The sequence below is a fragment of the Lissotriton helveticus genome, chromosome 6 (genome assembly GCF_964261635.1).
Source record: "Lissotriton helveticus chromosome 6, aLisHel1.1, whole genome shotgun sequence".
Classification (NCBI taxonomy): domain Eukaryota; kingdom Metazoa; phylum Chordata; class Amphibia; order Caudata; family Salamandridae; genus Lissotriton; species Lissotriton helveticus.
Window position 1 is genome coordinate 42,359,929 of NC_136067.1, and position 25,541 is coordinate 42,385,469.

At 47.1% G+C, this 25,541-nt stretch overlaps 1 protein-coding gene across 1 annotated transcript in view; it reads right to left on the minus strand.

Annotated features, from left to right (window-relative positions):
* Nucleotides 1-25,541, minus strand: part of GLP1R (glucagon like peptide 1 receptor) — a 730,702-nt gene that overhangs the window by 400,809 nt on the left and 304,352 nt on the right. Inside the window, exon 4 of the mRNA XM_078647341.1 lies at nt 21,528-21,631. Within this exon, the coding sequence (XP_078503467.1) occupies nt 21,528-21,631 (104 nt within the window). The remainder of the gene's footprint in view (nt 1-21,527; nt 21,632-25,541) is intronic.

Sequence of the window (25,541 nt, forward strand, 5' to 3'; positions counted from 1 at the left end):
CAACACACAATCCCACTCAACATAATGCCACTACACTGAATGCCACATAATTTCTAATGATATATTTCCACAGCACACCATGCCACATAATGCCACTACACAAATCCACTCCACACCACACAATTACACACCACACAATTACACAGCTAACTAATCCAATCCAATCCACATAGTTTCACTACACACTCCATACATACACTCCATAACACATATGTAAAATACATTGCCGTTTACAATGCCAATAGCTCCCACTCAAACAAATGTGAGACCAATCGCATTGACAATGATTGTTTCATATGGTGTGGGCTTCCCTAGAGATTGAACGCTAAAGAGAGGCCATCCAGACCTTGTCTGACATCCTGGGCCGTTCCTTACAGTTTGATCCCCTTCATTACCTCTGATGGAGCAGGGGGAAGACAACATTTTTTGTGTACCCCTTGTAAAGTTAGTCTCATAACAGTGGACCATGAAAACGAATCAACCGAATGCTCATAGAATAAGAGAAGTGGAGAAGTGTGGCTCAATGGTTAGAGCGGCAGACCCTGAGGCAGAGGTCTGGCCCGGGACCAGGATTCAATTCCCGCCTCGGCGGGTCTCGGGCTCAGTGTCCACGGACTCGATAATTCTCGCCTCGGTGCCTATTCTAATCATGGGTCCCACTCTGCAACTCTGGGCAATAGCTTGCTTAATCTCCACAACGGCCCCGAAAGCGCTAGGATGCCTGGCCTCGCCTTGGAGGTGCCCAGTAAGGGGCATCTCACAGGGAAAGCCAGGAAGGGTTCCACAGCGGTATACAGCGCCAAGATACCTTCTAGGTGATAGTGCGCTTTAAACGTATACACACATTTACATTTACAAAACTACATGCGGGAAAACTAATTGCTGTTTTGCAAAAACTAATTTGCTAATAAAGCAAAGAGTCATACTAATATAGAGCTGTGGTATTGAAGAAATAATCGGATAAACGTGTGTATTTGTACTTATGTTAGAAGTTTTGTGGCAAAAACAATGAAATCGGTAAGTTCGATCCCCTTCATTACCTCCTGGCTCTGACCGCTCATACATGTAGGAACAAGTAAGTTGCTAAGCTTTAAACTTGGCATTTGTTCTCCTGAAGTGCTGCATAGCTATGGCCTGAAAGTCTGCAGTTTCGCCTCACTCTGGTTAACCCCTTCGCTGCTGCGGCAATTCCGCCGCAGCACTAGGGGGGAGGGGGAGCAGTGCGGCGCTCGCATGCTGGTGACGGAACCGCTCCGTCACGAGCCTTGGGTGAGCTGTGCTGGTGACGGAGCGGTTCCGTCACGGCCCCGCCTGCTCAATAGTACGCGCCGCGCAGGCGCGGTGGCCGGGCCGTGACGGAACCGCTCCGTCACCAGCACAGCCCACACGAGGCTCGTGACGGAGCGGTTCCGTCACCAGCATGCATTAGGTTAAAGGATCTCCTTAAATGGGCCTCTGCTAAGATGACAGCGTGGGTTTGCTCCCTCTGCAACGTGGGGCGGTGCCTTCAATGTATGCTTAGGATACATGCATTGATAGGTTGTTGGTTCGGCCCGATGAGATAGCCCCCTGTTTTCTGTCTGGCGCTCCATGCCAGGCTGGGGATCCCCTGGTGGAGGTTCTCTTTCACAGCTGCTCACTTATCTTTTGATGTTGGGGTTGTTTCCCTGCCCCTGCTGCTTGTTATTACCCCCTTTCACTGTTGGGATACTTAGAGGTTTTTTTTTCTCTTCCTTTTGCCCCGGGCTCCCTTTTATTTTTTTTTTATTTAATTCGATTTTCTATAGTGCAAACATTACCCAAAGGTGCCAGAGCGCTTTACAAAAGAACCAGTTGCGTTACATAAGGACTTTGGATTACATGAGGTACATAAGAGATATAAAAAGGAAATCAATTGCAAATGTACAAGTTGTAAAGTCACTCAAGGAAGAGATACAAACAGATAAACTCCTTCATGGGACTGGTTGTTGGTTACCCTTCTCCTGCTCCTCCGATGGCTGGGACACATAAAGTCATGGCGTTCTCTTGTGAGGTGCCAATGGGCGTTCCTCAATACAGACATTATCGGCTTCCCACGTTTGTGACTTGTGGCCATATTTTTGCTCCTATTTCTGTGGTCGACTTCCGATAGGGGTCTTACACAGTCTTTACACGTGGACGCTTCACCCTCTGACCTGTCTGGGGACTCAGTTGTTTCTAGTCAGTGGCCTATCTCACTGGGGACCTTTTATGTATGTGGGACATGAGTAATTTTTTAGGTCTCGCTAGCGTTGCAGCGCAAATACGCTGCTATTGCTTTGCGAGTCATGCAGTATACACTATACTGTGGAAGCTTCATGGAAGCTCCGCCCAGTCTCCGGCCCATCTTCTTCATTGGCTTAGGTTATAAATGCTACCTTCCGATTGGTTTTAAGTGTGTTAGTCCCTCCCCATGACAGCCATGTCAGTCATTTGTATCCTTCCATGGCTACTGGCCCCTTCACTGCACAGACAACTTTCTTTCCGTCCCTCCCTACCCCCCACCGCAGACCGTGACTTCTTGGGGCCCCATGACCCCCTCCCTTGTGCTTGTTTTAATGTTGTTTTTTTAGGGTGTTGATAGCCTGTGGTCCAAGGCCATGTTATTTGCAATTATTGTTTACTCCTGGTGCCCTTGAATGTCCATACTGTGCTCGTTATGTTCAAAACTTTAGTAAAGAGCTGTTTCGAAGAAAAAAAACAAGATTCCCATTTCCTTAAATATTCAAGCTCGGAAGCGTGGTCAAGATGGGGGATGGATAGGACATGTTTTATTGTCCCTCCGTGCCCACTGCCGGGATTATTTCCAACCGCGAGAGATGTACAGGAGAACGGTCAAAGCTCGGCCCCATTTCATATCCACAGAGGAACAAGACAGGGGTGTCCGCTTTCACCCTTGCTTGTCACCCAGTACATGGAGCCATTTGCCCAAAGAATTTGGGACAACCTACGCATCACTGGAGTTATGTTTGGTGGGGATCTATTTAGCGTCTACACTTACAATGTCATAGTAGCACTACACAATACTGAGGAAGCTCTTCCAACCTTCGTTAAAGAAATGGATGCCTTTAGCAGAGCTGCGGGATTTTGGGTGAATATCCAGAAATCGCAGGCCCTTAACCTCTCAGTTGCCCCAGAGACTGAAGCTCTCTTTGCTTGGCGATACCCAATTCAATGGCATACATGGTGGAGTGGTCCAGGAGGAATCCGAAAAACATTGGCTGCTGATGGATGTATGGCGTTACAACTCATGCTTTTACCACACATGCTGTTACAACGCAAGTATTACAATGCAAACCTTTACAACGCATTACACTTGGGGGTGCTCGATAGTGAATAGTTTAATTTACTATTCCAACTCCAGTCCCCGTGGACACTAGGGAAGGTGTTGGATAGCAAATTAAAAATATTCCCTATCCTAGAGCGCCCCCCAGTGTAATGTGTTGTAAAGGTTTTCGTTGTAATACTTGCGTTGTAACAGCACTGCGTGGTAAAAGTTTTGTTGTAATGGATGTTTCCCCTGCTGATGGATCGCGCAGTTGCAGGGACTGCTCCATGGAAAGTCCCATTTCTGCCTCATCTTCAGAGAGAATGGGGACTTTATATCTCCCCAGTTACTAAACCTGTCTTGAGTATATGGGACCGAGAAGCGAAACGCAAAGGCCTATCATATTTCCCCGCTCCGCTGACACCGGCTGTAGGCAATACTGATTTTGTGCATGGCCTTCATCAGGGTGCATTTCACTTCTGGCAACACTTTGGCTGCTGTTGTTTGGCCACTTCACTGATGAGGCCCTATCCTGTTTGACCAATTACAAGCAGATTATGAGCTCCCGGAGTCAGAGCTGCTGTGGTAATTGCAGGTCCAGCACTGAATCCCGCATCCCACGGTCCACCCTGGAACACACCGATCCCTTACCATATACGAAAAATGGCTGATAACGAAAACCACTGACAAACGCCTTATTACCGAATTATACGGCTTACTACAACAGGCTTTCCCAGTCCCTACCACCCCAGGGCAGAAACATTGGGAATGGGAACGAGGGAGGAAACTGACAGCCAAAGAGTGGGAGCAAGTGTACAATAGAGCATGACACACGGCACGTAACACAGCCAGCAGAGAGACGGCCATGAAAATGGTCACATATTGGTTTCTTACACCGGTCCATCTACATAAGGGCAACCCCACACAGAGTGCTGACTGTTGGAGACACTGTGATCCCCCAGGACACTAGTCCATTTCCTATGGGAATGCCCCAAACTCCAGCCATATTGAGATGTAAATGTAAATGTAAATGTATTGTATTTATATAGCGCACTTCTACCCAGAGGCCTCGTAGCGCTGTATTCATACTGCTGTGGAACCAATCCTGGCTTTCCCTGTGAGGAGCCCACTCCTGGGCACCCCCGAGGTGAAGCCAGGCATCCAAGCGCTGTTGGGGCCGTGTAGAGATTAAGCAAGCTATTGCCCAGAGTCACAGAGTGGGACCCATGATTAGAAGAGGCACCGAGGTGAGAATTATCAGGTCGAGGAAATTGAGCCGAAGACCCGCCGAGGCGGGAATTGAACCCTGGTCCCGGGCCAGATCTCTGCATCAGGGTCTGCCGCTCTAACCATTGAGCCAGACTTCCTGTATGATATCAACGCTCACATCAACACTCAACTACCTTGATTCCCTGCCTAAAATGTCCTGGGTCTCCCCAACACGCTTACTTATCTGCTTGAATCACACAAGGGGCAACACATTAGCCTAGCGCTGGGGGCAGAGCATCCTTACTCACTGGGGCACCAACAAGCTCCCAACATATCTGGAGTGGCTCCACAGCTTATGGCATGTGCTGGGAATGGAAAAGCTCACTCTGGTCTTGACTGCACATGGTGACTTATAAATGTAAATTGATACTTGTATAGCGCACTACTCACCCTCAAGGGTCTCAAGGCGCTCGTACGAATACCGCTGTGGAACCCATCCTGGCTTTCCCTGTGAGGTGTCCACTCCTGGGCACCCCCAAGGTGTAGCCAGACATCCCAGCGCTGTTGGGGCCATTGTGGAGATTAAGCAGGCTATTGCCCAGAGTCACAGAGTGGGGCCCATGATTAGAATAGGCACCGAGGCGAGAATGATCAGGTCCGAGGAAATTGAGCCCAAGACCCGCCGAGGCAGGAATTGAACCCTGGTCCCAGGCCAGACCTCTGCATCAGGGTCTGCCGCTCCAACCATTGAGCCACGCTTCCCCACTTATACAGGGACCTATGGTACCCATGCACAGCTCTCCTTTCTGCAGAGTTCTGAGAACTGACCTGCCCCAAATACTTGAGATTGCAATGCTTGACAGATGTGAGTGACCCCTCATAGGCCGTGAGAGGACTCTGGGTAATTCAGGGGCATTGGTAGTGCCATATCTTGATAGGTTTTTTGCTGTGCATACTCCTAGGAGGGTGGGGTGGTTGATGGGCTTGGTTTATGTTGTCAAGGTTCTTCGCTCGCCTTGGGGTCACTGCGACGCTCACTATTACTGCCTTGTTTTTCTGTACCACCTTGCAATAGTAACAATAAAATGATTTGAACCAAAAACATTCAAGCTTGAACAGGAGATATGACCTCCTGGGTAGTTGCTCTACCCTTCCGCCTAAGGCACAGCGCATTCAGAGAGCAGTGTGACAAGCCACCGCAGATGCCAGTATCATGGCCATGATGAGGTAACATGCTAAGGGAAGCGCCCAGCTACCAAATGCAGTCTAGGAGCAGTCGGGAAACAACCTTTACAACGCAACTTTTACAACGCACTACCATTACAACAAAACATTTACATTACATCGCATGCCATTACAACGCAACCATTACAACGCATGACACTACAACGCATACCACTACAACGCATGTCATTACAACGCATACCATTACAACGCATAACATTACAACGCATAGTACCCTTACACTATCCAACACTTACCCTACTGTGGCACCCCCCTGGAGTTAGAATAGTAATTTTTACCCCTACACTATCCAACACTTACCCTACTGTTCCACCCCCCTGAAGTTAGAATAGTAATTTTTACCCCTACACTATCCAACACTTACCCTACTGTTGCACCCCCCCTGGAGTTAGAATAGTAATTTTTACCCCTACACTATCCAACACTTACCCTACTGTTGCACCCCCTGGAGTTAGAATAGTAATTTTTACTCCTACACTATCCAATACCTACCATACATGCAATGTAATGTTATGCGCTGTAATAGTATGCGTTGTAAAGGTAGTATGCGTTGTAATGGAATGCGTTGTAAAGGTAGTTTTTAAAAATTTGTTGTAATGGCATGCGTTGTAATGCATGTAATGGATGTAATGCGTTGTAATGGATGTTGCGTTGTAAAAAATGCGTTGTAAAGGTATGCGTTGTAAAAGTATGCGTTGTAACATCAGACATCCGGAGCAGTCCACCTCCACATGGATGTACAGAAGATAATGCTGCCCAGGAATGGCACGGGACCACAACCCGTTCCACATCCAAGATGCTAGACTTAACTACAATCCAATCCCAACATCACCACCAGCTTTCCTTTACATATGCTAGTCCAGCACATACCCACAGGAGCAAGTCATAACCTAATCCAAAGCGCATTACAAATAAACAATGAACATGCCTGCCGTTATCCCAAACCCCAGCACGATTCAGTGACGCCTACACACAAGCGACATCAAGCAATGTGGGACACTGAAAGAGTAGTGAAGTATTGCAAGGCACACTTAGGGATATATGACTAAACTCATTCACTCAAGGGTAGTCCCACCTTGTGATTGAGATACTGGGTGGAGAGACAGATCCCACAGGGAAACATCCTTTACGACGCAACTTTTACCACGCAGTGCCTTTACAACGCAGGATTAACAACGCAAGTCATTACAACGAATTGCGCTGGAGGGCGCTCTAGGATAGGTAATAGTTTAATTTACTATCCAACACCTTCCCTCCTATCCACGGGGACTGGAGTTGGAATAGTAAATTAAACTATTCACTATCCAGCGCCCCCCAACGCAAGTCATTGTAACGACTTGCGTTGTAAATCCTGCGTTGTAAAGGCATGCGTAGTAAAAGCATGCGTTGTAACAACGTACATCCATCCCACAGGATGAATGTGCAAGTAAACCATGAGAGTCAGGGTAGAGAAGGGGAGGGGACAGACAACTGCAGGAACTGGAATGCACAGGGACAACGAGGAGTAACCTCAGAGTGACCACACAACAAGCATGTCCCATCAATGCCACACAATGCCTAAATCATTAAAATATCCTTAATTACACTCATGAACTGTTCACACATTATCATTTTGCAAAAATACCTAGAAAATTAACATATCTATTACAAGCCGACACATGTCGATAACTGATGTAATAAACATACCTGTATGTAAATCTCTTGCACTATGACATACTGCACGAAAAGAACGTGATTAACCAATCCGGCCACCGTCAGTGTGAGTACGCAATGGATCCAACCTCCCTGTGTACTATCTTCTCATTATTAACTCACCGAGTCAGGAAGGGCTGAGCAGGTTTGTTTAACCCTGGACAGTGGAAGCCAAATTAGAAGGAATAGCTGCGGTTTACAACGGGGAACATCCATTACGACGCGGTGTTTACATCGCACTACCATTACAACGCTGGTTTTACAACGCAAGCCGTTACCACGACTTGCGCTGGAGGGTGCTCTAGGCTAAGGAATAGTAGATTTACTATTCCAACACCTTCCCTACTCTACGTAGGCTGGTGTAGGAATAGTAAATCTTACTATTCCTAAGTCCAGCACCCTACAGCGCAAGTAGTGGTGACGACTTACGTTGTAAAACCAGCGTTGTAATGGTAGTGCGGTGTAAACACCGCATTGTATTGACATACAACCGTTTACAACAAGTCTTTGTTACAAGTGACATAGTTTGGGTCTGGCCTCCAGACATACCGGATCACTGACATAATATCAGAAACAGAAATATTATGTGGACATAATATCGTGTCAAAAATATCGAGGACCAAAATATCGAGAAGGTAAATAAAAATAGGTAAGTATAGATGTACTATTCCTAACTCCACATCTATGTAACTTGAATATATATATCGTCACGGTACATATATTCAGGAGTGACTGTTATTGGACCGAGTGGTGGGGCGGGGAGGGAATGAAAAAGAAGAAAAGAAAACACTTACCTGGCTACAGCCAGCTGTCCGCCACCGCTCTTCTGTCCTCTTCTTCTCTTTTTCATGTCTGGAGTCCAGCAACAGGAAGCACCCAGTCTCCCAGGCTTCTCTAAGCCAATTACAACGCAGTAATATTGCGCTGTGATTGGTCTGAGTGCCGTGGTTCAGCGCTCAGATAGAGAATGGGACCCTGGGCATGTTCTCCATCCAGGCTGTTATACAGCCTAGGTAGGGAACATGCAAAGTGCGCATGAATAAGACAGTGGGCCAAACATTCATGAGCCCTTTGAGTGGGCAAACCACTCCTCCCCCTGGCCCCTGCTCTGACAGCAGAACAGCCCCACCCTCCATCAGGAAACAGAAAACTAACATGATAATAACGTTGGTTATTATCATTTCAGTTTTCCTTTAACCCGTTGGCTGCGCCGCCCGTTTTGCAGAAGTGCGGCACTTCCGCAAAACGGTTGGGGCCGCGTCGGCCATTGGCCGACGGCAGCACCAGCGAGGTAGCGCTGCCGTCGGCCAATGGCCGACGGCAGCATGGATGGGGTTAACTAGTGCTCACAGAGCAGTGGAGCGACGCTCCTCCACCTTAGTGGAGAAGCCGCTGCTGCATATATGTGGAGCTATATTTACTAAAACTTTGCTTACCTACAGAAACAGGCCCTCACAATATTTGTGTCCTCAATATTCTTGACACAATATTTTGGTCCAAGATATTTCCATTTCTGATATTCTCTCTAAATACCGACCTACCAGAGGTACCAATCTCAAGCTTTCATTGTCTCTGGCTGCAGATATCTGCAGGAAAGCTTGCTTATTCCTTTCACCAACACACATTTTGGTGGGAACTTCCGGTCCTTTAGGAGGTTTTTATTATCTAGAAAGGACTCCCTGTCACTTTCATTTTGCTTTATGATTTGACCACTCTGCAACCAAAAATGACCGGATTTAACATCAGATTATAATGAAGCAGGTGTGTTATGTGTGGGAAATAATTTATGATTGGCTAGTAATATGCCTTAAATTAGAAAGCTATTTTTTTCTTCAACTAGGCCAGCACCACTCTTTACTGTTCTACAAAACTTGAAGATATCCTCTGGCTGGAAAGGACATTCTTCTTCGAGAACTAGTCCTCTGTGGTACTTGCACTGGTGTCTGTTGTGAACAGTATGCTTGTTTTCTTTGGACTGTTTGCATTAGGAAGCTATAGCCTGAGTTTCTAGACGAAGCCGCTTACCTCAGAGGGGTTTCTAATCAGCCCCGGTGCTGTGACCCTATCACTCACCTGCATAGGAAGTGACATCATTGCATTTGGAAGTGACATCAATGATGTCCCATCAAAACAGAAATTAAAATAAGCCAGCAGGAGAACTACATTTCCCATCACCCATCAACACAGGAAGTGACACCACTGCATTTCCCTTTATCCATCAGCACAAGAAGTGATATCACTGGTTTCCAACCAAAACCATCTTTAAAAGAAAAAGCCAAGCAAGATGATGTAATTTCTCATCATCCATCTGCATAGGAAGTGACATCACTGGATTTCTCATCATCCATCTGCACAGGAAGTGACATTACTGGTTTCCTGTCAAAACCATCTTTAGAAGAAGAGGCCAAGCAAGAGGAATTCATTTCCCATATTTTATCTACACAGGAGTGGCACCTCTGCATGTCCCATGATCCATCTACACAGGAAGTGATATCAATGGTTTGCCACCAAAACCGTCATTAAATGGAAAAGCTAAGCAAGAGGACATCATCTCCCATCATCCTTTGGCACAGGAAGTGACATCATTGTCTTTCATTATACATCTACACAAGAAGTGACAACACTTTCTGCCTTCTCCATACTTTCATCAACTTTTCGGGGCCTCCCATCGTCCTGGCATTCCCAGCAAAGGTCAGACACAGACAATTGTATCACCTGTTTGGGCCTAATGGAACCAGAAAGGGCCTTGGGTCAGAACCCCTGTCCTACTGACACTTACAAGGTAAGATAAAATGACGTGCCTCACCCAGCACCAGATACTGCTAATCCATAAAATCACAACCAGAATTCAGACAACCCAAACACTTACATAGCATTTGCACACTGCATAGGTGCAATCTTGTACACATAGCACTAATTACCGACCAGAAATCATCTGAAACTACAGAACACACAACCCAACTCATGCTCATTAATACTTACTCTGCGATACTCCATCCACCAGACATTGTAAATGTCATGGTACTTATAGAGCGCACTGCCACCAGACGGTCGCCTTGCGGTGTCGCCTATTCAGTTTCCTGGCTCTGCTACTCATACCGCTGTGGAACCCCTCCTGGCTTTCCCTGTGAAGTGTCCACTCCTGGGCACCCCCAGGGTGAAGCCAGGCATCCCAGCGTTGTGGGGGCTGGTGTGGAGGCTAAGCAAGCTATTGCCCAGAGTTGCAGCGTGGGGCCCGTGATTAGAATAGGCACCGAGGCGAGAATTAACAGGTCCAAGGAAATTGAGCCCAAGACCCGCCGAGGCGGGAATTGAACCCTGGTCCCAGGCCAGAACTCTGCATCAGGGTCTGCCGCTCTAACCATTGAGCCACACTCCTCCACATTGCCGAGCGTTTAACCTAGAGCAGGCTTGATGGCTTCATCACAGAAACATGTTTCACACTCACATCCTTGCACATCCTAGACATCCTTTGCACCGGGCACATAAGACGAGAGGATGCCTCTCTGTCATTAATAAGTCTTCCTGATCCTGCACCTTAGGCAAACAAGTAACACTCAACTCCATGGAACTACTGACATGCCATTTCTGACTTTCTGTAACTCCGACCATCAACGTCCATATCATCTACAAGCCTACCGGACATAACAAGGAGTACATTGATGAATTCCCAGATCTCCTCACCAACCCATCCATCCAGCAAGCCCACCCCACCCTCTTGGGTGACTTCAACCTCCCATACAACACAGGCTCAACAAAAAACTTGAGACACCCTCTTCACCCTCATCAATGCACTCTACATAGTACAGCTTATCACACAACCAACACACTCTAAAGGCCACATCCTCAACATTTTCTTAACATCACAAACAATCTAATGCAAACCACCCATAACCCGGTACTCGACCGTACACTTTGCCATTCTTCGCTCCAAGCTTAGCATTCAAGCCACAAAGAATGGTTAACACAAAAGAGAAATTCAAACCTTCAGATGCTTTGAAGACCTCTCCATAGACAACCTAATGCTTGAACTCACCTTTCACCCTCCACGTCTGACACCTTCCAAACAACTTCAAGAACTTTTGTGAAAGCTATGTGAACATTCACAACCCAATTACATCACACAAGTGCAAGTCAAAGCTATTAGCATCCTTGTAATCTAAAACCTTGCTGACAATAAACGATACATTCACAGACCGGAAAGAAAATGGAAGGAAAACAGAACTCAACTCCCTGAAAGCCACTTCTTATGAAGATGACGTCTTTCCATCATCCTTCTGCTTACCATCGTAAATTACTCCCTCACTCAGAAGCTCTCAAGATCGGCCAGATCCTCCCACTCCTAAAGAAACCTGCACTAGATCCTGATGACCTCGCCAACCAATGGCCGTCACTCTCCTACCATTCATCAGCGAGATCATTGAAAAAGTAATGTCTGTTCAACTCCAAGACCACAGCATAGTGAACCATCTTCTGCACGACTACATGTCGGGCTCAGATCCCGTTGTAGCAATGAGACTGCAGCCTTATGCATCGTAAGTGATGCCTTCCTGACCCCAGTGATGAAGATGACCTTTGTCTCCTAATATAGTGGAGAAGTGTGGCTCAATGGTTGGAGCGGCAGACCCTGATGCAGAGGTCTATCCCGGGACCAGGGTTCAATTCCCGCCTCGGCGGGTCTTGGGCTCAATTTCCTCGGACCTGATAATTCTCGCCTCGTGCCTAGTCTAATCATGGGTCCCACTCTGCAACTCTGGGCAATAGCTTGCTTAGCCTCCACACCGGCCCCAACAGCGCTAAGGATGCCTGGCTTCACCTTGGGGGTGCCCAGGAGTGGACACTTCACAGGGAAAGCCAGGAGGGGTTCCACAGCGGTATGCGTACAGTGCCAGGAAGCCAAATAGGCGACACCGCAAGGTATCCGTCTGGTGACAGTGTGCTCTATAAGTACCATGACATTTACATTTACCTCTCACACAGTCAAATATCCCACTCTCTTACGCACACCCTGGAGACTTGAATGACATTCACTGGCAGCATCCTTCACTGGTTCTCCTCCTATCTTTCCAACCAGTGCCAGTTTATTTGCATGGGCACCTTCAGGTCACGAAAGATTGCTATCACCTGTGCAGTTTCCTAGCGCTTCATAGTGTCTCCTGCCATCCTGACAATAACAACAAACAAGATGCAGTAGAAGCCTGGCTCGATGACATGAATCTTGACAGCTTCGAACCTCAGCTGTCACTCTATTCCAAGTCCCTTGAATTCAGCCTGGACACCAACCTCGCCCTCTCTTTTACTGTCTCCAAGGACTGCCTTGTTGCTCAGGAAAAAATGCTAACTCTGAGCCAAGTCTGTACTCTGTCACCTCTTCACCTATGTTGACCGGACTGCAAGGCATGCATTGCAGTGGCGTAACGAAATTTGAGGAGGCCCCCCTGCAAAGCTCATGGAGGCCCCCCCCACCCCCCCCCTCGGCAGCCTTGCCCACCACCTACAGTATATCATCTCGACATCTCAGTCCAGCAATTCCTCAGGTTAAACACACAAGTGGTAGAAGTACCGCGTTTATCAAAGATAGGTATATTTACATATTGCTCCTCGTAGAATGCTCTGAGGCATGTGATAAAGGCAGCTCTAAGTTTTGGAGGGTGAGTGGCCAAACTGCCGGAATGTCTTCCAGGAATAACTAATACATGACTGAGACATACGTGAGAAATGAGAGCACAGCAAACTTATATCAGCCAAACTTAAAGCCACATTAAAGACTTTAGAATGTCACTGATAACGTAAAATAGGATTTAGTACAACAATGATCAACTAAAGTAGATAAACTAGTTAAAGCGGTAAGTGAATTAAGGAAACATTGCCTATTACAGGGATCATGATGTTCATCAATATATACTGGCTCCGTTAGAGCCCCAATGTGAGATTAGACAACCACTAGTAGAAATACTAAAATCTAGATATAGTTTGGAAAGGCTTTCATTTTGCTTGTAGATTGATCTATTGATTTTATAGTATATGCGGGCGAATTTCCTTCAGGTGTAAGACCGGCATGAGTTGGAAAGTGGGTGAAGTATGTACCGCCCTACAATATGTTTTACTTTTATTGCCGACCGGGCCCCAGCCGCCCCACCATGATGCCCTCTCTGATTCTAAATTATCTGATTACCACCCACTGAAACTCCGATGGTCCTTAGAGGTGGGACAAGGTGGATGATCCCTCATGGTCAAGGGCCCATGCTGACCGAGCGCTTACCAGAGCAAATCCAGGACTGGATTCAAAAGCGGAACCCACTGAGGAAACGTGTAGGACCGTGTTGACTGCACACATTTATGATATAGCTCGCACATGCCATCAAAGATGTCGCAAGACGCTTAACATCTGCTCCCCTTTGTGAGAAGAGAGAAGCGTAATGCAATGGGGGACATTTAAATCCCACCAGCTCACATGCTACTCGCAGACAGAGGGCTGGCACTAGAAGCTTAATGGGGAATGACCCAATACTATTTCTTTGGCAATTCCAAAGAACTGGTGTAAAAACCATACACTTGCAGACATAATTGCCCTGGCAAAAATCATTAATGGATATGAGTGAGCAACAGCCAGCGAGAGCAATATGGCCGCATTATGAGGATGCTCACAATTATGAAGGCGAGGGCGGGAGCATTTTTAATCACGTCATTGCTGTGCCAATATCGGACACATTTGTGTGACCATTTTCGAGTCAAATGCTACACATTTGTCTTTTGTATTTTTATTCACCCCTAGCCATCCACAAGTCGTAACACATCCATCCTTACCCATCCAACTAAACCACCCAAGTGTCCCATCCACCCACCCACTTATCCAACCCCATCTATTCATCCATTCAAACCAATTTAACCATTAAACTAGCAAAACCCAGCAAGTTTGCCTGAGAAACAACTGACTCTGTCCCAACCCTCACAAGCTTTCAGAGACACTGATCTTTTCAGGAAATGTCCCCGTTTTGAGTCAAGTCAGCCAGCTGCTGATCTCTGCTTATTCTTAGGCCTTAGTATTACTTCCTTGGACTCTAGACCCCCTTCCCCCCCCCCATCTCTACTATGTATGGGCCACAATCACAAATTCCTGAAAAACAGGACCTGGTTTTGATGATTTTGTAACACAAATTTCACTTATCAATTGGGAAAATTGGACTATACCACCTGTGTAACTAGGGAAGTGTTTCTGCTTTCAAGGGGACAGACAAAAGCTTGAGTAGTGTCCCACCGTCAACAATCGAAGACACATTACGCTACCCATTAGCTGCTACGTTGATGCAAAAAAAACCAAAATGAAAACTAAAAAATAAATGTTTGATCTGTTAAATGAGCATCTGTCCTTTCATGGCTAGTGTTCTGCAAACCTTCAAGAAGGTGTGACCCATGAAGTCCTCTTGCTGACATGCCCCGGACTGGCCATCATGTCTTTGTGTCCAAGACTACAGCTGTAGGCCCCAATGGAGTATGTAGGGATGACCCGCTCTTTCTATAGGTCACAATGCCACAGGAACTGTCCATTAGCTGATGGATTTTATATGAAGATACCCATTGCAGCCAACACTTGCCAACACTGCTTTGGCCGCCATACATCCTTGTTCGTGGCCGAGGCTGTCATACTCATCTGCAGCTAAACTGTTATGCGCTGTAGAAGTGACACTGATAATCATCCAATGGAGTCTGGAAGCACACAAGACCATGTCAACGTCATATACACGTCATAGGAAGACCTGACAAACTGTCCGACTGAAAACTCTAAAAAATAAATAAAATTCTTCGTTGTTGGATATAGACACAAAGATTTGACCAATACATCAAAGTCACTCACACAACACTCGGCAAGAACACCATGGATGTTAAAGAAAAGGACATGAAGGCCAACATAAACAATAAATAAAAAAACTATTCTTACACTACTGCCTAGGTGGGCGTAAGGCACTTTTAATTTTTTCACAACGAGGAACACAGCACTTTACATGGGGCGATCCAAGCACTTTCTAACATGACAGCATTCATTTAGTCAGTAGCAGCACTTTACAGATAGAGCTGGCACTTTCATGTAAATACATTGGCTCTTCCCTGCTTGTATGGCCTGCAAAATTCCCACTGTCCTGAATGAATTAACAGTGACATGATAACAGCAGCTACAAACGCAGTAACTCACTCAATACACTACGAAGAATAAAGCAGCCAAATTACCGGCAATTCACAACCAAAACCTGTAACCGCACCAATGGGACAGTGATAGCAGTTCAAATCCACAGCTACATCACATTTAAAGGGACACGGCCTGCTTCACCCCTTCAAGCACTTTCATTGGCAATTAGCCAGGTTTGGTGGCTCATTGGACTAACGCTTCCACTGCAGGGGCCTGTGTTCGACCTCATGGTCAGAGGTTCAAATCCCGGTGGGTCTACTCAGCCTTTCATCCATTTGAGGTCGATAAAATGAGTACCATTGAGTTGGGTAATAAGAAACATCTGATATTCAGCGTCAAGATACGTGCGCTTTACAAATACACATGTTATGTTATAGTAGCAGCACTTAGCATCTAGAACGGTGCATCACGTTTAACCCCTTTGATGCTCATGACGGAACGGTTCCGTCATGAGCATAGGTCGCACTGTGCTCATGACGGAACCGTTCCGTTATGACCACACCCGCAAATGGAATGTTCAGCACCGGGGAAGAATCGTCATCGCAGGCAAGGTGTTAAAGGGACAGTGCGCGCTTGACACTTAGCACACTTTTAACGGAACACCCCGGGCACGTCTTAACATACCTGCAATGCTTTCCACGGACCGGCAGAAGCACTTTTCCGAAGAATTTGATTACATTTAGTGGGGCAGAGGCAGCGCCAGTAGTCTCAGCAGGCATCTGCCACTGCTGATGGGGCAGTACAAATTATGCCGATCTCTGCGAGTCTGCTGCACGTGCGGTGGAATAGTGAAAACACAAACAGATCTAAGAGCATCTTCTAAGACACGAAGCAGCACTTCTCAACAGAACTTTATGGGACAGTATCAATACATCCAACATGACTCCACAGCATTTTGTGGGTCAGCATAGACCGAGCCCATAGCATTTCATGGGACAGTACACAAACGTATCCCAGAACATTCCATAGGCACTACAAAGAGAACCTTGCACCACCAGACCTAAGATCATTCCACGGGGCAGTACAAACAGATCCCTGAGCATTCCACAGGGCAGCAGCACCAACAAAACTAACACCATTCCATGGGGCAGTAAAAGCAGATCCCTGAGCATTCCACAGGGCAGTTGCACCACCAGACCAAAGAGTATTCCACGGGGCAGAACAAACAGATCCCTGAGCATTCCACAGGGCAGTAGCACCAACAGAATTAACACCATTCCATGGGGCAGTAAAAACAGATCCCTGAGCATTCAACTGGACAGTAGCACCACCAGACCTAAGAGCATTCCACTGGACAGTAGCACCACCAGACCTAAGAGCATTCCACTGGACAGTAGTACCACCAGACCTAAGAGCATTCCACTGGACAGTAGCACTAACAGATCTAAAAGCATTCCATGGGGCAGTACAAACATAGCATTCCACAGGGCAGTAGCACTATGGGGCAGTAAAAACAGATCCCTGAGCATTCCACAGGGCAGTAGCACCAACAGAACTAACACCATTCCATGGGGCAGTAAAAACAGATCCCTGAGCATTCCACAGGGCAGTAGCACCAACAGAACTAACACCATTCCATGGGGCAGTAAAAACAGATCCCTGAGCATTCCACGGGGCAGTTGCACCACCAGACCAAAGAGCATTCCACGGGGCAGAACAAACAGATCCCTGAGCATTCCACAGGGCAGTAGCACCAACAGAATTAACACCATTCCATGGGGCAGTAAAAACAGATCCCTGAGCATTCAACTGGACAGTAGCACCACCAGACCTAAGAGCATTCCACTGGACAGTAGCACCACCAGACCTAAGAGCATTCCACTGGACAGTAGTACCACCAGACCTAAGAGCATTCCACTGGACAGTAGCACTAACAGATCTAAAAGCATTCCATGGGGCAGTACAAACATATCCCTGGGCATTTTATGGGGCAGTACAACCAGTTCCCAAAACATTTCTTTGGACAGTATCAACAGATTCCAAAGAATTTCGTGTGGCAGTGCAAACATATTCAAACATATTAGAAAGTCCCAACCGTTTCAAGGTCTAATATAGGCACACCCAAACAGATCTCAGACAATTTCATAGGACAGAACCGCATTTCTAAAAAGAAACACAGCATTCCAATGTGAAGTGCATACACAAATCGGACAGTACATACATAAATCCGTGCAGACTTCGTAACATTTAATAGGCAGTACATGCAGGTCCTAAAGCATTTCATGGACAGTGGCGACACTTCTGAACTGTACCCCGTAGCGCCTAAAAGGAGAGTGCAGCACTTCTCAAGGGACACCAGAGCGTTAAATGGACCGTAGCAGCACTTCTAGTCAGATCACCACATGGGACACTGCCAGCCACACAGAGACGTTTTAAGACATGGGCAAAGTGGGCTCTGGCCCAGGGCCCCAGCCTTTTTAGGGGGCTCCTTTTAGAGCCAGCTCTGCTATGTCTTACCCTGATGATCTTAAGTAATTCTTAAACACATTTTTTAAATACCGTTTTCCTTTAATTTATTTGGAATGTGGTTGATTGTTACGCCCCTGTCATGTTGAAATGTCACTTATAATGACACTGAAATTATGAAAATGTCACACATCGCAATGTGAAACCTTGGCAGCTATGCTAGGTCTATCACACACAGCACATTTGAACATCTCAAAATTCCATGCCAGAGAACCCTACTATAAATGATTTAACCCTACAACATTCCATAAAACATAATTGCAATCCTAAAAATTAAAAAACACATATTTCCACTTCACGCCATACCACATAATTCCACATCACATAATAACATTCCACACAACTTAATACCACTCCAAACCACATCATTATACTTCACACAACACAATTCAACTACACAGAATTCCACTTCAACCTATATAGTTATACTTCACACAACATATTTACACTCCACTCCCAAACACTTCATTACCCTCCACAAAATACAACTCCGCAACATGCTGCATAATTTCACTCCGCACAATTATACACCACACCATGCCACATAATTCCACACGTCACACAATTCATCCCCACAGAATTGATCACACAACATAATTACACTACACATAATACCACTCAGCACCAACTAGCAACATTCCTAATACCAATCAACATAATTTTCACTCAACATCGCACACTTCTACGTCACACAAATTGAACTCTACACATTTCCATTCCACACCACATAATTCAACAAACTACATAATTCAAACCAACAACACAATTACACAGCACACCACATACATCTAATCTACACCACAAAATTCCACATCATGCTACAATATTTAACAACACACCACATAAGTAAACACCACTACACTCTACAGCACACAATACCATTGCAGATAATCTCTCTCCAAGACACACAATCCCACTCCATGACACGCAATCCCACTCCACATAATTCCAGTACACTCAATACCACTCAATTACTATCCACATAATCACACTACACACCATGCCACATTATTTCACTACACAGATCCAATCCAAACAACACAATTCCACAGATAACTATTCCAATCCAAACCATATATGATTTGCATATATGCAAAAACTTATATTACAAAACCATATATTGCAAATGCTTGTTTACCTTCCAATGCCTCCCAGCAGATCCTGTTTCTGGAGGGAGCTGCAATCCTTCTCTGGCCCTGTCAACTCTCCTCTGTGCTGCCTCATCCAAATCTTCTCAGAGGCTGTGCCCTGTGGTGAATGCTGTCTCTGGGTCCCCCCACCCCCATCCTTCTCAGGGTCTGACTCCTGAGGAGTGCTCTGCCCCGTGGGGAATGCTCTCTCTGGGCCCCCCCCCCATCCCCACCCCCACCCTTCTCAGGGTCTGACTCCTGAGCAGTTCCCTACCCTGTGGGGAATGCTGTCTCTGGGGCCCCCACCCCCTTCCTTCTCAGGGTCCTGAGCAGTGCCCTGCCCTGTGGGGAATGCTCTCTCTGGGGCCCCCACCCCCTTCCTTCTCAGGGTCCTGAGCAGTTCCCTACCCTGTGGGAAATGCTGTCTCTGGGGCCCCCACCCCCTTCCTTCTCAGGGTCCTGAGCAGTGCCCTGCCCTGTGGGGAATGCTCTCTCTGGGGCCCCCACCCCTTCCTTCTCAGGGTCTGACTCCTGGGCAGTGTCCTGCCCTGTGGGAAATGCTGTCTCTGGGGCCCCCACCCCCTTCCTTCTCAGGGTCCTGAGCAGTGCCCTGCCCTGTGGGGAATGCTCTCTCTGGGGCCCCCACCCCCTTCCTTTTTCCGGCCTGGCTGTGACTGAAGAGAAACAATTTAACTTGGTACTTTGTTTCTCTTTTTGAGAGAGAGGAGTCCATTGAACTGCCATTTGCCCTTTGACCTCTCCTGGTTACCGCTCCTTTCTGCACTCCAGGCTGGAGTGTCTTTCCTTCCTGGCCCCTCTAGCTGTCAAGAAACTGAAGCTATTAAATTGTAACTGTTTCTTTGTTGTGCCCGAGATCTGCAGAAAGGCTGAAGTTACACAGACGTGATGTGCATTGCTCAGGCAGTGTGGGGCCGCCCCTTCAAATGTAGGGAAGGCTGCCCCCCCCCCCCATCCCCGCACCATGGGGGGGCCTTTGTTACGCCCCTGATGCATTGACCTAGGAAAAGTTCAATGTCAAAAAAGGGGTTGGCAGACAAGTCATGATATTCAAGAGGGATTCCGAAAGGACCAATAGAAGATGTTTGTTATTCTCCTTTCTTTGTGTGTACCTCTGGGTGTGTTCATTCTATAAATGTTCACAAGTTCTGAACAGCTGAGTAGGTGAGTATGGTATCAACAACAAGGTACTGCGCTGTTCCTAGTGGAAATGAGTGTATGGGTCACACAGGTGTTTGGAAGCAGTAGGGTCTCAGTGGAGTCCTACAGTTGGGCATCCATTTAGTTGGATACAATGCCCCCACACACCCTTGCAGGTGTCATGCTTCATCATTGGCAATGCTCCTCGTTGGGTCGGCGGTGCAATACCCGACGGGCGGCACCTCAAAGAGGGGCTCTTTAGCGGAGATCTTCAATCCAACAGCCGTTTAGGTGAGGTGTGGGTGTGGGGCCAGGATGGTGTAGACGTTCTAGTGAATTAAAATGAGGCTAGGAGTACCAGGATCAGGTTTATTCTGGGGGTCCCCTGCTTCAATTAACACCTTCAGTGCTGGCGGGATTACCCCACTGTGCTGGGGTGCGCGTACGGCGCTCCGGTGCTCACGATGAGCTACACCTCTCCGGTGCTCACTGCGCCCGTTTCAATGGAACGCTGAGCACAGCAGGGAAATCAGCCCAGCGTGCAAGCGTTCCATCGAACGGGCGCGGTCATGACGTGCTGAGCTCGTCATGAGCACCGGAGAGGTGTAGCTCATGACGAGCTGAGCTCGTCATGAGCACTGAAGGGGTTATAAGAAAAATACTAGCCTGTACTCGATGGAATATTATGTTCCCTTATTCGAGACTCGACTAGTGTGTGCAGGAATTGGTCGAGATGTTTCTCGCAGACGTACAATGACTAGCGATTCATCAGGACCTAAGACGGAAGTTAATATTTATAGGGGAACTGTCTACACTAAGTGTTCTCCTAAGTTAAGTATTCATGACTAACTATAAAGTGAAAACAATGTTGTACCTGTGTTGCGTTGTATCTGCCTAAATGGTCAGGAATCAGCACAACAACAGTACCCGGCGGGTAGTACATCGGGTAACGACCCCTGTAGTTTAAAGGTTGTGTAGTCCCGTGTCCTCTCCGTCCGACCTACCCCTCTTCCGCCGGTGAGTATGGTCACAGATATTATACATATTTCATACAAATGCACATGAGTAACTGCAACGGCTTTATTCCAGGTGATAAGTGTCCCAGTCTAGTATCCAAAGACCGTACATGCAAGCTTCAAACATGCTCCACTGGTACCTGAATGCCAGCAGGATCACCGTTGCGATGATAAGCGCCGAGAAGGAGAGTGCATAACCGATGGTGTAGATGACAGAAAGGGAAAGCAGCAGCTCTTCAGGAGGCTTCTGAAACAACACAAGAAAAGACACATGGTTATTCAGGGCTCTCCATTCTTGTACCTCCAATACTGACCAGCTGTGTTCATCGCTACAAAGGGATCCTTGAGGCAATGGGTTAAATAAGGCTGTTGTGGAAAAAGGACAGAACTACCCCAGGCAGTTTTGCCACCCAAGGCACTTTTAGCTTTTATCTCATGGCTCTACTGTATGTTTACTTATGGGAAACATTTGTGGAGCTCCTGATCTCTAGGGATGGATGTATGTTGTTACTACGCATGCTTTCACAATGCATGCCTTTACCACGCAGGTTTTACAACGCAAGTCGTTCCAACGACTTGCTTTGGGAGGTGCTGGATAGTGAATAGTTTAATTTACTATTCCGACTCCAGTCCCCGTGGATAGTAGGGAAGGTTTTGGATAGTAAATTAAACTATTCCCTATCCTACAGCGCCCCCCCAGCGCAAGTCGTTGTGATACCTGCGTGGTAAAGGTACAGCGTTGAAAAAGGTGCGTTGTAAAGGATGTTCCCCTCTAGGGATCCCTCACATTGTAGATCTGGTGTGCCTGAGAAGGAGATATATACTTTGATATCCCCACCCTAGAGCCTCAAAGGTGTAGTCTTGCTTTGACCCCTCTTTACACGCCCTGGGTGGGTGGTGGTAGCTTTTTTGGTCTTTGCTGTGTAGGTGCACATGAGCTAAATTGTGGCCCTGTCTGATGAGCACACGCCTCTTTGCACCAACTTTGATTGTTTTCCTACTTTGTTAACCAAACTGCTATTGCAGTGATCGAGCATGAGGATGATTCGCCAAGATGTTGGATCAAGCAGGGCTTGCTTAGCCTGAGTAAAGCTTTTTGTGCTTGTCATCTTGCACCGATTTTTGGGCATATTACCAAGGAATAGCGATATTTATCGCTAAATGCGCTTAGCGCATTTTTTTATCGCTGGATATGTTAGCGGAGAAAACATGCTATTAGCAACGTTTTTCTCCATTGTGCTAATATATCCAGCGATAGCGGCGAAATGCGTGAATATCGCTGAGAATAGAGCGATATTCACGCATTAGCGACTAAATGCTCTTAGCCATGTTATCCACCTCCCATTGTATAACATGGCTAAGAACTGGTCTGAGCAGGTGTTCGTTTTTGGAGATATTCGCGCTTAGCGGGAATATTTCCATCGCTACGTCTGCCTTGTTAATAGGCGATAGCGACGTTAGCGACTGCTTTCCGTCGCTAACAGGTTGGGTACGCCCACTTTGCATGTCATTAGCGATAAACATCGCTGACATGCAAAGCGGGCCGCAAACTGCTCGCTATCGCCTAAAAGCTGTCGCTAACATCAGTTAGCGACAGCTTGCTAATAGGGCGATAGAATTATCGCCACTTAGCGGCCTAAAACAGCTGCTACATCGGCAATAATTGCCTATTGCCCCCCTTGGTAATATGCCCCTTTGTTCCCCTATCATCACCAAAGTGGGACCCGCATGATTGGGGAAATGTTAAGCCAGAGCTTATAGTGCCCATAGGGAGTGTGATATCTCCATTTTGGAGACATACACGACTAATCCTAAACTGAACTTTAGCTTTCGTGCAGAATGTTCAAGGCTCTGATAATGTGCCTACGAAGATGTGTAAATGTAAGCAAAGTTATTTCATACAACATTATCCATACAAGTGCGCAAGCAAAAAAGTGTGTCAAGTGTCAACGTGCAGACAAAGATGTCAAGCTTAAACGTGAGAATGTATAATGGTGGTGTTCCTGCCCAGACCTGACTGTGACCACATGACACCACCTTCCTTCCTGTGGCCATTAACTGGACTTTCACACTGGACACCCTGGCCCTTCCTTTGCATGCAACCCAATATGCACATATCATTAGCCTCTGACTTTTTCTTTGTCTTCATTGCTCTAGGTGTACACGAACACTTGGGTTGTTACAAACACTAAACACGTCCCGTTGTCTTTCTTAGTGGACACTCGGAGTCCAACCCATAAAGGGACGGATTTTCCTGCCCCCTGCAGTCACTGATACCTTACAACTTCCATCATAGTAGTGTTGGCATCTGCATCTCATGTGGCATCCTTCTACGAAGAACTATTTTTTTTACCAAGTACGTAGCAACATGTATACATTTTTTACATAACACCAGTACTAGGATTGAGCAGGCATGCAGGGTAATGAGATCATCAAAATAGCGTATTTATTCTAAATATTTATATACATTATGCTTGATTTTGGGCGAGTATATCTAGGGTCCCTTAACCTCCTAGCTGAAGTCTCGGAGGTTTTTCTCCCTCCTCCTCCAGCTATCTCTGTTTTACTTATTCTGTGTGTGTGGGACTCTCACATTGAGGCATCCACCTGCCCTGTGTCTCTTTGTGTCTTAGAGAAGCTTGCACCTCTGCTGCCCACGCTGCACCTCTTCTGCTGTGTGTGATGAAGCTTGCAGAGCTGCTTTCTCTGTTTTACTTATTCTGTGTGTGAGGGACCCTCACACTGAGGCTTCCACCTGCCCTGTGTCTCGTTGTGTCTTAGAGAAGCTTGCACCTCTGCTGCCGACGCTGCACCTCTTCTGCTGTGTGTGATGAAGCTTGCGGAGCTGCTCTCTCTGTTTTACTTATTCTTTGTGTGAGGGACCCTCACACTGAGGCTTCCACCTCCCTGTGTCTCTTTGTGTCTTAGGGAAGCTTGCACCTCTTCTGCCCACGCTGCACCTCTTCTGCTGTGTGTGATGAAGCTTGCACCTCTTCTGCCCACGCTGCACCTCTTCTGCTGTGTGTGGTGAAGCTTGCGAAGCTGCTCTCTCTGTTTTACTTATGCTGTGTGTGAGGGACCCTCACACTGAGGCTTCCACCTGCCCTGTGTCGCTCTCTGTCTTAGAGAAGCTTGCACCTCTGCTGCCACGCTGCACCTCTTCTGCTGTGTGTGATGAAGCTTGCGAGCTGCTCTCTCTGTTGTACTTATTCTGTATGTGAGAGACCCTCACACTGAGGCTTCCACCTGCCCTGTCTCTCTGTGTCTTAGAGAAGCTTGCACCTCTGCTGCCTCTGCTGCACCTCTTCTGCTGTGTGTGATGAAGCTTCCAGAGCTGCTTTCTCTGTTTTCCTTATCCTGAGTGTGAGGGATCCTCACACTGAGGCTTGCACCTGCCCTGTGTCTCTCTCTGTCTTAGAGAAGCTTGCACCTCAGCTGCCACGCTGCACCTCTTCTGCTCTGTGTGATGAAGCTTGCAGAGCTGCTTTCTCTGTTTTACTTATTCTGTGTGTGAGGGACCCTCAAACAGAGGCTTGCACCTGCCCTGTGTCTCGCTGTGTCTTAGAGAAGCTTGCACCTCCATTGCCCACGCTGCACCTCTTCTGCTGTGTGATGAAGCTCGCAGAGCTGCTCTCTCTGTTTTACTTATTCTGTGTGTGAGGGACCCTCACAATGAGGCTTCCATCTCCCTGTGTCTCTCTCTGTCTTAAAGAAGCTTGCACCTCTGCTCCCCACACGGCACCTCTTCTGCTGTGAGTGATGAAGCTTGCAGAGCTGCTCTCTCTGTTGTACTTATTCTGTCTGTGAGGGACCCTCACACTGAGGCTTGCACCTGCCCTGTGTCTCTCTCTGTCTGAGAGAAGCTTGCACCTCTGCTGCCCACGCTGCACCTCTTCTGCTGTGTGTGATGGAGCTTGCAGAGCTGCTCTCTCTGTTTTACTTATTCTGTGTGTGAGGGACCCTCACACTGAGGCTTCCACCTCCCTGTGTCTCTCTCTGTCTTAGAGAAGCTTGCACCTCTGCTGCCCACGCTGCACCTCTTCTGCTGTGTGTGATGAAGCTTGCAGAGCTGCTCTCTCTGTTTTACTTATTCTGTGTGTGAGGGACCCTCGCACTGAGGCTTTCACCTGCCCTGTGTCTCTCTCTGTCTTAGA